This window comes from Petaurus breviceps, unplaced genomic scaffold (assembly GCF_028583685.1).
Source record: "Petaurus breviceps papuanus isolate PSGF00001 unplaced genomic scaffold, PetGlider_PUasm1.0 126, whole genome shotgun sequence".
In the NCBI taxonomy this organism is placed as follows: domain Eukaryota; kingdom Metazoa; phylum Chordata; class Mammalia; order Diprotodontia; family Petauridae; genus Petaurus; species Petaurus breviceps.
The window spans coordinates 1,364,248-1,376,884 of record NW_027185655.1 but is presented as its reverse complement, the minus strand read 5'-3'; the positions used below and the strand labels follow the sequence as shown (position 1 = coordinate 1,376,884).

General features: G+C 44.6%; 1 protein-coding gene across 1 annotated transcript in view; it reads right to left on the bottom strand.

The window, feature by feature from the left end:
* INTU (inturned planar cell polarity protein) overlaps positions 1–12,260 on the bottom strand; it is a 70,176-nt gene extending 57,916 nt beyond the window's left edge. Inside the window, exon 1 of the mRNA XM_069091165.1 lies at positions 12,023–12,260. Coding sequence (XP_068947266.1) covers positions 12,023–12,237 — 215 coding nt within the window. The 5' untranslated portion in view covers positions 12,238–12,260. The remainder of the gene's footprint in view (positions 1–12,022) is intronic.
* Between the last annotated feature and the right edge of the window lie 377 nt (positions 12,261–12,637).

Below are 12,637 nucleotides of genomic sequence, written 5' to 3'. Positions count from 1 at the left end.
GGTCTTGAGACCATTCCCACCCTGGCTGACATTCTTTGGACGTGATTCTGTTTATCAGTGTCCTTCCTAAAAGGCAGAGCCCAGAACCAGACACAATATTCTAAGGTGGTGCGTCAAGGTTTACAAAGTGCTCATATACATTATCTCACTGGATCCTTGGAACAACCTGGCAGGGGGGGTGCTGCAATCATCCCCATTTTACAGATGAGGAAAGTGAGGCTGACAGCAGTTAAGTGATTTGCCCAGAGTCACACAGCTAGTAAGTGTGCAAGGATTCCAAGCCCAGTGCTCTGCTATCCACTGAGGCAGCTAGATATGGTTTGACCATGACAGAACACACCAGGGCTACCCCTCCCTGCTCTGAAACACTTGGGTGCTTTGCTTGACTATACATGTTGATAATAGGGATGTTATTTCTTCTTGTTTTTTTTTTTTTAATGTAAGGGGAATGCAAGTGTGAGGGAGAGAAGGATCTTTGAATATAAAATAGAATTTAATTTAAAAATAGTAGAAAATTAAAGGGCCACAGGAAGATGGTGACATATGGTAACAAAGAAACAGACTTCTATAAATGCTCATAATGTATCTGAAGCCATTCCTCAAGGGTTAAGAATCTCCCTCCTCAAACACTCCCTCCCTACCTCAGTGACCCCCCATTATCACTCAAATCCCATTCTCGGTCCCCATCCCTATTTACCTATCCCTTATTCCCACTGCCCTTAACCCAAACCCCTGCCAACCGGTGGCACCCCTTCGGTTTCTTGGTCTTTGCCACCATAAATCTTTTTGTACATCCTTGGTTAGAGTTTGTTTGGCTTAGGACTAATCCCTTCCTTACTGTACTGTCCTTGTTACTCTCACCTCACTCTCCTATTTTCTGTTGAGTGAGATGTATTTCTGTATCTGACTATCTGTATTTCCCTCCTTGGTCAGCTCGGAGGAGGAGGAGGAGGGGGAGGTCTCCGTGTCAGCTGCTTTCCCTGTTCTCTCCTCGTACTGACAGATTTCTTACATACTCGGATCGCGTGAAAGAACTTCTTCCGTCCTTCTACCCTCCCTTCTCTCCTCTTAAAATCATCAAAATGTAAGAAGCCCCCTCCTCAGCCATCTGTCTCATTAGAGTTCCTCCAGGACCCTTGATGACGACTGGGGACACATGAATCCGCCTGCACATCAGCTATTACGGTGCATCCCGAAGCGTGGCTTCCCCTCGTTCTCAGATTCTGTACTGGGTGGTCCACACCAAGCTGGGGGCTGACAGTGAAGACGTTCCTGGGGTCTGAACCACACAACTGTTCTTTCCTTCCTTCTCATCACACAGACTCAGACTCTGGACCACTGCCCCGACACAGATCCCCTTCTCCATCTGCCCTGGATTTGTGACCTGAAACTGGGGAGTGGGCCACAGAAGGACCAGTCTACGCTGGCGCTTTTTGCTCTGATGCCCAGCTTCTCCCTGCTCTGTGAAGTCTGTTTCAGCTCAGCCCCAGGCCCCAGGGTCTGCACACTTCTCTGTTTTCCCATCTTGGTCTGGGCTGGAAACGTGACTCTGTGATTTTCTTCTTTGACAAAGAGGTGGCCCTTCTTCTAGCCAAGGTCAACGTCTCTACATGTGCCTTCAATCCTACCTCCTCCTATCTTCTGCAGATTTTCCCCTCAATCCTAATCCTCCCCCACCTTCAATCTTTCCCCTTCTATTGGTTCCTTCTCTACTGTTCTCAAATGTTCCCAAATCATTTCCCCCCCTTTAAAAAAGCCTTTACTAGGCCCAACCATCCTCTCAAGTTATTGTCTATTTCCCTCCCTTTCTCAGTCAAAATCCTAGCTTCTAGATAGCTTCCTATCTACACTTCTCTCCTCTACTTCTCCTTCTACTCCCTCCAAACTCTGTGAATTCTGTTTTCCAATTCTTTTCAAACTACTCTCTCCTGAGCCAATCTCTGATATCTGTAAGAATCTCAGTTAAAAAAATTATTTTATTTTTAATTTACGGAATAAAACAAACACTTCCATAACACAGTATAATAAAAAAGATGATTGCACATGAAATCGCGAATCTATTATGTAACACCTGGTATTCCTTTTAAATATAAAATTTTCATGTAAATTCCCACCCCCTTTTTCTTCCCTCCTACCCCACCCTAGAGATGGCTACCATTAAACACAAACAGGGGTGTGTGTATGAAATTATTCTATACATATGTCTATTTATCAGCTCTTTCTCTGGATGCAGACAGCAACTTTCTTCATATGTCCTTCATTTTTAATTTGCGTATTTTTAACAGTTGAAATGGCTTAGTCTCTCATTCTTAAAACAATACTGCTGTTACTGTATGCAATGTTCTCTTGGTTCTGCTCATTTCCCACTTCACCGTTTTGTGTAAGTCTTTTCGGGCCTTTCTAAAGTCATCGAGCTCAATGATAATCTCTTAACGACCAAATCCTACAGTCTTTTTCTTGGTCTCCATCCTTCTTTTTTTTTCTTTAAAGTTCCTCTCCTTCTTGAGCTCTCTGCTGACCCGTCTCCTCCTGGATACTCCTGCTTCTCTGGGTTTTTAGGGCCCTTTTCTCTCCTGGTTCTCCTGTCTAACCTCTCCCACCTTCTCCATCTCCTTGGCTGGCTTACCATTCATGGACTGCTCATAGTTAGAGGTCACCCTGTCCCTGCTGCACCACTAAAACTCAGAAGGATGCCCAGAGCAGACTATAAACGTCCCAGGAAGATTCTACTTACCCAACACATTTTTATCGAGCTTGCAATTTTGTGACGTATAAGCTATTTTTAACCAGTAGTTTTCTACAACTCATGATTCTACTTTTTTCTTTTTATATAAAAAAGTCTATTCCATTTTAACCAGAGAGATTCCGCCTGTTGGATTTCTCTACATATCAATAAAGATATACTCCTAAAACAATTATCTATGCCTCCCAACAGTTCTTCACTCTGTGGTACAGTCCCAAGAAGGTTCCCTGACAAAATCCCCTAACTGTGGATACTATCAAAGGCTCAGTCCATGGTCTCCTTGCCTCTCAGTGACTCCATCTAGGGACTCCATCCCTAGGTTTTAATAAGTATGCAATGATTCACAGATTCACATATCCATCCTAAGTCTGAACTCCACGCTCATTTCATCAATTACCTATAAGACATTTCCAAATGGATGTCCCACAAGCATCTCAAACTCAGCATGGACAAAACAGATCTTTCTTCTCTCCCTCCATCGAACTTTTCTACTTCTTAAAGAGGCTTATTCACTGAATGGGTGTTAACCTCACTCTAAGTGAGTACTTGAAAAGGCCTTAGCCTAAAAGGGCCAGGGTCTCCCATTGTATCCTGGGCCATCTCCAGTTGTCCTGATGCATATCAGGTCACTGGATCCAGATGTCTCTGAAGGAGAAAGTGAGGCTGGTGACCTTGCACAGCCCTCCCTCACTCAAATCCAAGTCAACTGTAAGTCATGGCACCATTTCCCTGATGCCATGGTCCTCTTCGACACAACAATGCAACACAATCAACAACTTCTGTGGGAACCACACTACTTCTTGACTCTCAGATTCACAGCTTAAGGGTCGCCTCAACTCCTCAATTTTCCACACTCCCATCAGTTGTCAAATCTTGGCATCTCCACCTTCACAACACCTTTGCCAACCAACTCCTTCTTTCTACTCACATAGTCACCATCTTAGTTCAGACACTCACTGGTTCTCACCTAGACAAGTAATGGTCTTCCCATCCAAGGTCTCTTCCCTCTCCAATCCAGCGAAGATCTGACTATGACAGCCCCCTACTCAATAAGCTCTAGTGGTTACTGCCTCTAACGTAAAATATAAATTCCTGTTTGTTTTTAAAGCCCTGTATAACCTGATCTCATTCTATCTTTCAAGTCTCATTACACATTTCCTTTAATGAATAATCGAACCAGTCTGGACTTCTCTGTATTATGTTCACAAAGCGGTTCATCAGTGATCTCCAGGCCTTTGCACTGGCTATCCCCAATACATGGAATGAACTTTCTCTTCATCTCCTACCATGTCTCGCTTTCTTCATGACAAAGCCTTTCCTCATCCCCCCTTCTATGATTGCCCTCCATCTTATATGTGTATGTGTTGTTTCTCCAGACGGATTAGAGGTTCCTTGAAAGAAGGAACTGTTTCATTTATTTTGTCTTTCTATCTCCAAGTATCTAGCGTACAGTAGGTGCTTAATAATTGCTTTCTTAATAACTGATTGCCTGACATCCTCTTTTTCACTCATGTATTTCCCTGCTGACATCCTTTATTCTAGGTGTTAAAATCCACTTCATTATTTCTTTCACATTACAAAGTACTATGAACTGCAAACCTCTTCTACCCATGCCTTCAGCTTGGATGTTGACCATTTCTGCTCCCTGGGTGCTAGGTTGAGTGCTGGACGTACAGTCAGATAAGCGGAGTTGGAATACTGGCACAGACATGAGCTTCGTGGGCATGGTTAGATGCTTAACCCTTCTTGGCTTTGGTTTCTTCTTCTGTAAAATGGAGAGAATCACAGACCCTAACTCACAAGGCTCACAAGTGATCAAATGTAATGTTGCTTTGCAAACCTTAAAACAGTTTATAAATGTCAGGATTTATTGTTATTGTTGTTACACGCTGGGTTAGTTTGTTATTCTATAAACCTGGCATGGATGTTTAGTGATCTAGCCATCGCGTGCCCATCTACCCATCAAAAGCTCTGAGAACAGAGCATAATATCAACAGACTCAATCCTCTGAACTTTAATCCAGATGTCACTAAAGAAACATTGACAAGCAGAAGAAAGGCATTCTAGGCTCATCTTAAAATAATTTAAAATTGTTTATTAACTTTATGCTTGTCTCTGTGGGGGAGTACCCAAGAGGACAGAAAGGCATGGTTCCTGTTTCTTAAAAGTTGAGGGGAAAACTGACTCGTCCACTATTCCATTTGCAATAAAGAAACAAGAACATGGCTTGATTCGGACCTTTAATAGTGGAAGAGTCCAATGATATTACTAAGCACTTGTCATTCACATTTCATGTGGGTGGAGCGAAGATGGTGGCAGGAACTTGCTTGAGCTCCTGCTCCAACCACCTCCAATACCTGTAAAATATGACTCAAATCTTAAGAGCTACAGAACCCACAAAGTGACAGAGAGAAACAAAGCTCCAACTGAAAGCATCCTGGCAGGCTGGGAGCTGAGCGCAGTCCCACGTGAACCACATCAGCCCAGACCCAAGATGACCCTGACCAGTGGCACAGACCGGCCAGAGCAGACCTCAGAAGAGTGAATCACTGACAGCTGTGGTGGTTTCCAAACTTCTCAACCCATAAACTCCAAAGAGAAAGTAAAAGGCCAGTATAAAACTCTGTTGGAACTGGGTGATAGAAGAGTGCTGTCTGACCTCTGCCCCCCAAAACAAGAGGTGGTGGCATGGAGGCTGCAACTGCTGCCCCATGGCTGCCTCTGGAGCTCCTGGCCTGCAGAACACAGTTGGACCAAGTGACCATTCAGAGGGTAATCACTCTTGTTTTGACCAGCTTGGATCTGGGTTGCTGTCTTGGGTGGTAGTCCTGGGGTGAGGAACCCCAGTGTGCCAGAGCTTATAGTGGCTGTAGAGAGGCTGCCCTCCTCAGATCTCTGACTGTGAAAACCACAGCAATTTGGGACACAGCAATCTCCACTCTGGAAGCAGAGTTCTACTGTGGCAAAGAGCTCAAAAGTCAAGCAATTGGCTGGCAAGATGAGCAAACAGAGGAAGCGCAATCAGATTACAGAATCTTTTTTGGGGGACAAAAAGGATCAAAACATGGAACTAGAAGAAGATAACAAAGTCAAAACTTCTGCATCAAAAGCCTCCAAGAAAAATATGAATTGGTCTCAGGCCATGGAGGAGTTCAAGAAGGATTTTGAAAATCAAGTAAGAGAAGAGGAGGAAAAATTGGGATGAGAAATGAGAATGATGCAGGAAAATCATGAAAAGTGACTTAACAGCCTGCTAAAGGAGACCCTAAAAAATACTGAAGAAAATAACACCTTTAAAAATAGACTAACTCCGGGGCGTCCAGATAGCCCAGTGAAGAAGAGCACTGGTCCCAGTGTCGGGATGACCTGGGGATCAAATTTGTTCTCAGACACTTAGCACCCACCCAGAAACTGTAAGCCGTGTAACCTTGAGCAAGTTACTTAACCCCGATTGCTTTAAAAAAAAATAGACTAATTCAGGGTGGCTAGGTAGCACAGTGAACAGAGCACTGGCCCTGGGGGAAGGAGGATCTGAGTTCAAATCTGGCCTCAGACACTTAACCCTTACTAGCCGTGTGACCTTGGGCAAGTCACTTAACCCCAACTGCCTTGCCTTTCTCCCTCCAAAAAAGCAAAAAAAAACCCAAAACCCAACAGACTAACTCAAATGGCAACAGGCCCAAAAAGCCAATGAAGAGAAAAATGCTTTAAAAAGCCAAATTGCCCAGATGGAAAAGGAGTTTCAAAAACTTACTGCAGAGAATAATTCTTTCAAAATTAGATTGGAGCAAATGGAAGCTAATGACTTTATGAGAAATCAAGATACTATAAAACAGATCCAAACAAATGAAAAAAGAGAAGGCAATGTGAAATATCTTATTAGAAAAACCACTGACCTGGAAAATAGATCCAGGAGAGATAATTTAAAAATTATAGGACTATCTGAAAGCCATGATCAAGAAAAGAGTCTAGAAATTATCCTTCAAGAAATTCTCAAGGAAAATTGCCCTGATATTCTAGAACCAGAGGGCAAAATAGAAATTGAAAGAATTCACCAATCGCCTCTTGAAAAAGATCCTGAAAAGAAAACTCCTAGGAATATCATAGCCAAATTCCAGAGTTCCCAGGTCAAGGAGAAAATAATACAAGCTGTCAGGAAGAAACAATTTGAATATTGTGGAAACACAATCAGGATAACCCAGGATCTAGCAGCTTCTACATTAAGGGATCTAAGGGCTTGGAATATGATATTCCAGAGGTCAAAGGAATCACCAGACCAGCAAAACTGAGTACAATGCTTCAGGGGAAAATATGGTCATTCAATGAAATAGAGGACTTTCAAGTATTCTTTATTTTGTGTGTGTGTAAAAAATGTATTAGGCGAATTTATTCTGAGTAATAAAAACAGCTTGCATTTGTAAATTGCTTTAAGTTTTTTTTAAATAAAATGCTTTATTAACTTCTAGTTTACTTCATTCATTTCTGCAAGATTTTAAGTTACAAATTTTCTCCCTGTATTTCCCCTACCCACCACCCCAAAATATCGATCCCACTGGATATCCCCTCCTCCAATCTACTCTCTCCCATATCTTCTTCCATACCCCCTCCAACTTTCCAGTAGGGCATGGTGGATCTCTATGCCCCAGTGCCTGTATATCTTATTTCCCAGTTACATGTAAAATAATATTAATAATAATAATATATGTGTGTATATATATATTTAACCATTTGATTATAAAACTTTGAATTCCAGATTCACTCCCTTCCTCCCTTGTCACCCACCCTTACTGGGAAGATAAGCAATTCAATATAGGTTGTACATGTGTAGATATGCAAAACATTTCCATAATGGATATATTGCAAAAGACTGACTATATTTCCCTCCCTCCTATCCCACCTCCCACTTGTTCTATTCTCTACTTTGATCCTGTCCCTTTTCAAAAGAGGGTGCTTCCAACTTCCCTCCCCCCCACCCACCCTCCCCTCCCACCCCCCCCCCCCCATCTCCTTCCCCCCTACTCTCCTGTAGGGTGAGATACCCTATAGTATGCATGTCATTCCCTCCCTAAGTCAAATTAAATGAGAATAAGGTCAACCCATTCCCTTTTGCCTTTCTGTTCCATTCCTCCATTGTAACCATTTTCCCTTGCCTCTTCTATATGAGATAGTTTCACCTATTCTGTCTCTCCCCATCTCCTCTCATTAAATTCCTCTCTCACCTCTTAATTTCACCTTTTAAGTATCATCTCTTCCTGTTCAATTGGTCCTGTGCCTTCTATCTGTGTATACCTGTACACATATATACACACATTCACATATGTATTCATCTTCCCATATACCCTCCTATATAGACATATATATATGAATGTATGTGAGTATATATACATTTCCATTCCCTTCAGCTATTCTCATACTGAGAAAAGTTTCATCAGCTACAATTATTGTTTTTCCATGTAGGGATGCAAATAGTTCAACTTTGATAAGTTCCTTATGATTTCTTTCCTTCTCATCCTTCTCTTGCTTCTTGTATCTGAATGTCAAATTTTCTATTCCTAACTCTGATTTTTTCATCAAGAATGCTTGAAAGTATCAAATCCGGGCTGAGATACTTACCACCACACCCAGAAATAAGTGGCTATGTAACTTTGAGCAAGTTACTTAACGCCGATTGCTTAAAAAAAAAAAAAAGATAAAAAAAAGAATGCTTGAAAGTCCTCTTCCACTGAATGACCATACTTTCCCTTGAAACATGATACTGTTTTGCTGGGCAGGTGATTCTTGGTTTTAATCCCAGCTCTTTTGCCCTCCAGAATATCATATTCCAAGCCCTTTGATCCCTCAGTGTGGAAGCTGCCAGATCCTGTGTCATCCTGATTGTGTTTCCACAATATTCAAATTGTTTCTTCCTGGCTGCTTATATTTTCTCCTTGATCTGGGAACTCCAGAACCTGGCTATAATATTCCTAGGAGTTTTCTTTCTGGGATCTTTTCAAGAGGCGATTGGTAGAGTCTTTCAACCTCTATTTTGCCCTATGGTTCTAAAACATCAGGGCAATTTTCCTTGAGAATTTCTTGAAGGATGATTTCTAGGTTCTTTTTGGAACTGGACTACCTCTGTCCAAAAAGCTAGTAAGCCACAATGTAAGGCCACTTGCATGAGGTTGCAAATGATAGTAACTGGAATTAGCAGTGACAGCTGGCATGGTGATAAAAGCAAGGCAGGGGCCAGCTCAATAGTCAGGCATCACTGACTCCTTTATACTTGTTTTCTAGAGGTAAGAGTTTTAAAAGGTCCCAGTGTGGCAGAGTGGAGCTGATGGGGTGCTTGGGATCTATATTTGTAACACCACTTTGTGACATCAGTCTTTAAAACCAGTTTGTAAAATCATACCCCCCCCCCTCAAGTCTCAGAGCATTAACTCTGTCCCTTCTCCCCCCATCCCTAGCTTCAGAGCAGTAACTCTGCCCAGCAACAACTATCTCAGCTTGGAACAATAACAAACTATTCCTATGAATCCTTCACAAAAGTATCTATAAACATTCCAGCTTAGGCAACTATTATCTCCCCTTGTACAGTGTCACGCTGCCCCCATGAATACTTCGGTGCCCTATCTCTAGGCTGATTCCTTGGCTGCCTCAATGAATCCTTCAGGACCCTATCTCTGGGTTAACTCCTTAGCCTATTATCCCCTGAGTCTCTGGTTAGCCTTGGTTCCCAGACATCAATATTGTCACACATGACACTTATGGGTGGCAGACTGGGCACTTCTCCATCAGCCCTTGACTGCTCGCAGACTTAGTGATGTTTCAAGCCTAAAACCACACCTCCAGGCAGCCCCCCCCTTGGGCTTTTTCCCAGTGAATCATGGGCAATACACCTGTGCAGTTACATTAAAAATGCATGTTCCTTTAAACACTGGCCCCACCTTAACTCCTCCCTAATCCCACCCTTAATCACATAGCACAATTGGCATGGGTTCTACTATGATTACCCTATAAAAATCTTAATTCTACTCCTTTGAGGTTGCAGGTCCTCTAAAGGACTCTTGCCCGCTGTACAGCCTAATAACCCTTGCCCGCTGTAAATTGTAAAATAAACTTTTACAACTTTGACTCCAAGTTGGCTTGGGCCTACTGAATTATTTCAAGACCGAATTGAAGGTTTTCTGGTCTTAAATAAGATCATAGTTCCTGCTGAACCCATTGGGAGCCATCCCTCATCAGAGCCAGACCCTTTATGACCACTGGCAAGTGCCCTAGCCTTCACAGGCCTCAGATTCCCCACCTGTAAAATGGGGCTTTGGACAAGAGGAGGATCCTCTGAAGAACCTTCTAGCTTGAACTCCATGACCTCTGATCCTAAAGCCATTAGAAGATGTGAGAGCCAGAAACCAAAGCCCTAAATTTCAATTGTTTCAATTGCTCATTTCAATATTAAAATGATTGTCAAATCAACTACCATAAAATTTAAAACAATTTAGTATTCAAGTCAATGCAATGAGCATTTCGTAAATGTCTTCCCTATATAAGGACTCAGAATACAAAAGTTCCAAACCAATCAGTGCATGAAAATAAAAGCCACAAAAAGTACATGATCTCAAGAAGTGTCTTACCCAGGCCCTGTGATTTCCCTGGTAAAAGGACTCAGTATGGACTCTCACACTGCCAATACAGATCTACAACTTATCAACCTAGAGAAATGCCTAGAATGATTAGAGGGTAAGGGACTTGGCCAGGGTCACATTGGATCAATAAATTGGAGTCAGGATTTGAATTGAGGTCCTCCTGATTCTGATGCCACTGTACTAATGTGAAACTTCCCATCCCTAAGTGTGTCCAGCCACTGCCTGAGGACTTCCAGGCAGGGGGAGCTCACTATTTTCCTGGGCAGTTCATTCCACTCTAATTGTCAGGAAGCTTTTCCTGGCTTCAGTACTAAATCAGCCCCTGTGGAACTTCACCCTCTACTTGTTGTTCTGCCCTCTAGGTCCCAAAGAAGTGAGTCTAATTCCTTCTCCACCCCACGGGCAGCCCTTCAAATAACTGAAGATGGCTAGCACACCCTCTTCACCAGGATGACTGCTTCCAAGTCACATCACAGCCTACAGGCCTTTCCCCATCCTGGCTGCCCTCCTCTGGGCACTCTAATTAATCAAAGCCCTTCCAGAATAATGACCCCCAGAAATGAAGAGGAAGATCTGACCAGGGCAGAGGACATGGGACCTCTCCACTCCTGGAAGCTGCGCCCCATTTAATGGAGCCCAAATTAGCATTTGATGTTTTGGGTGACACATTGCCCTACCAATTTACTAAGTACACACACAGACCACTAATTCCACCCCCAAACTCTTTCAGAAGAATTGTTCTTTATCCCTCCCCCATCACTTGGATGTACTCTTGAGCAAGACTTCACATTTACTGAAATGAAATTGAAATTAAATGTGAATTTACCCAGAAAAAGGAAGGAGTGGGGTGACAAGCTATGGAGGCTGAGAGATCTGCTCAGTAGGGGCTGCACTAGACTCTTGATATCTTAAAATTCCTTTTTCTGTAAAGTCCTGCAGCTCAAAAAAGCCCTTATTTTATGTCCTCCTAATCATTTGTTCCATAATTTGGTCAGCAACGTGGTCCAGAATAGCCGCCTTACCTCCCTACACACACACACACTTGCACATTACAGCTGACTCCATGATATTGACAGGCTGTTTATGCACGTGACGGTGGCTGCCTGCCATTGGACAAAGCTCCCCAGGGGGTGGGGACTAAATGTCCCCAGGCCTCCTCCTGGGCCAACTGGGATCCTGCCCTGGGAAGTTTGTTTCTCGGTAGGGAGAGCGCACATGCGCACTTGGTCAATACAGGAACGCCAGCAATCATGAATTAAGAAATTACTGACATTTAAGCCTTTGCAATTCCAGAGGAGGGGTCGGCTGTCAACGCCCACTACAGTGAACACGCCTGCATCTCGAGGGAGGCATACAGGGTGGAAGGGGCGCTGGCTTGGGAGGTGGAGGGCCTGAGTTTGAATGCAGACCAGACCCTCCCTGCGCGACCTCACTCTGGACCGCAGTTTGCTCAGATGTAGAATGGGCGGGATGTGGGCTCCTTCCCCTCCCAGACCACCCACGGCCGAGGCTGGATGAACGGCCGCCCAAGAAGCAGATCTCTGGAGATCTCGTCCCTCTCCGCCCCGCGCTGCCCCTCCCCCGCGCCACATCCTGTGGTCCCCCTTAGGACGCGCAGCGGACGCACAGGAATGTCCCTCTTCGCGACTCTTACTCGTCGTCACTGCCGGAGAAGTACCATGAGCCTCGGCTCCCGCCGCCGTCGCTGCTCTCCCAGCTCTCGGCATCCTCCTCCTCCGGCGAGGCGGGGGCGCCCCCCGGCCGGGCCGCGGCCGCCCCCAACCCATCCTCCGTCCTCCCTGCGGGCACCTGAGCGGCCTGCCAGCGCAGCCCTGCAGGCCGGGCCTCAGAGGTGCTCCTGCCCGACATGTCTGGGAGCCCAGGCCAAGAACTAGGTCTGGGGGCGGGGTCTTGCACCATGTGAACCAAGCCAGCTGTGTCTATTGGCTGCTGCTGAGGTCGCCTAGGAGACGGGGAAGCGTCCAGAGGGACCTGGAGGGAGGGGGGATGGAAGGGATGGGGGGGAGGGGAGAGAAGGGAAGACGGGAGAGAAGGGGAAGCATGAGGAGGGAGGGGGAAAGAGGAAGGAGGAGGGAAGAAGGAAGGGAGGAAAGAGGGGAGAGAAGAGGAAGCAAGGGGAGGGAGGGGGAAAGAGGAAGGAGGAGGGAAGAAGGAAGGGAGGGAGGAGGGGAGAGAAGGGAAGAGAGGAGAGAAGGGAAGACAGAGAAGGGGAAGCATGAGGAGGGGAGAAAGAGGAAGGAGGAGGGAA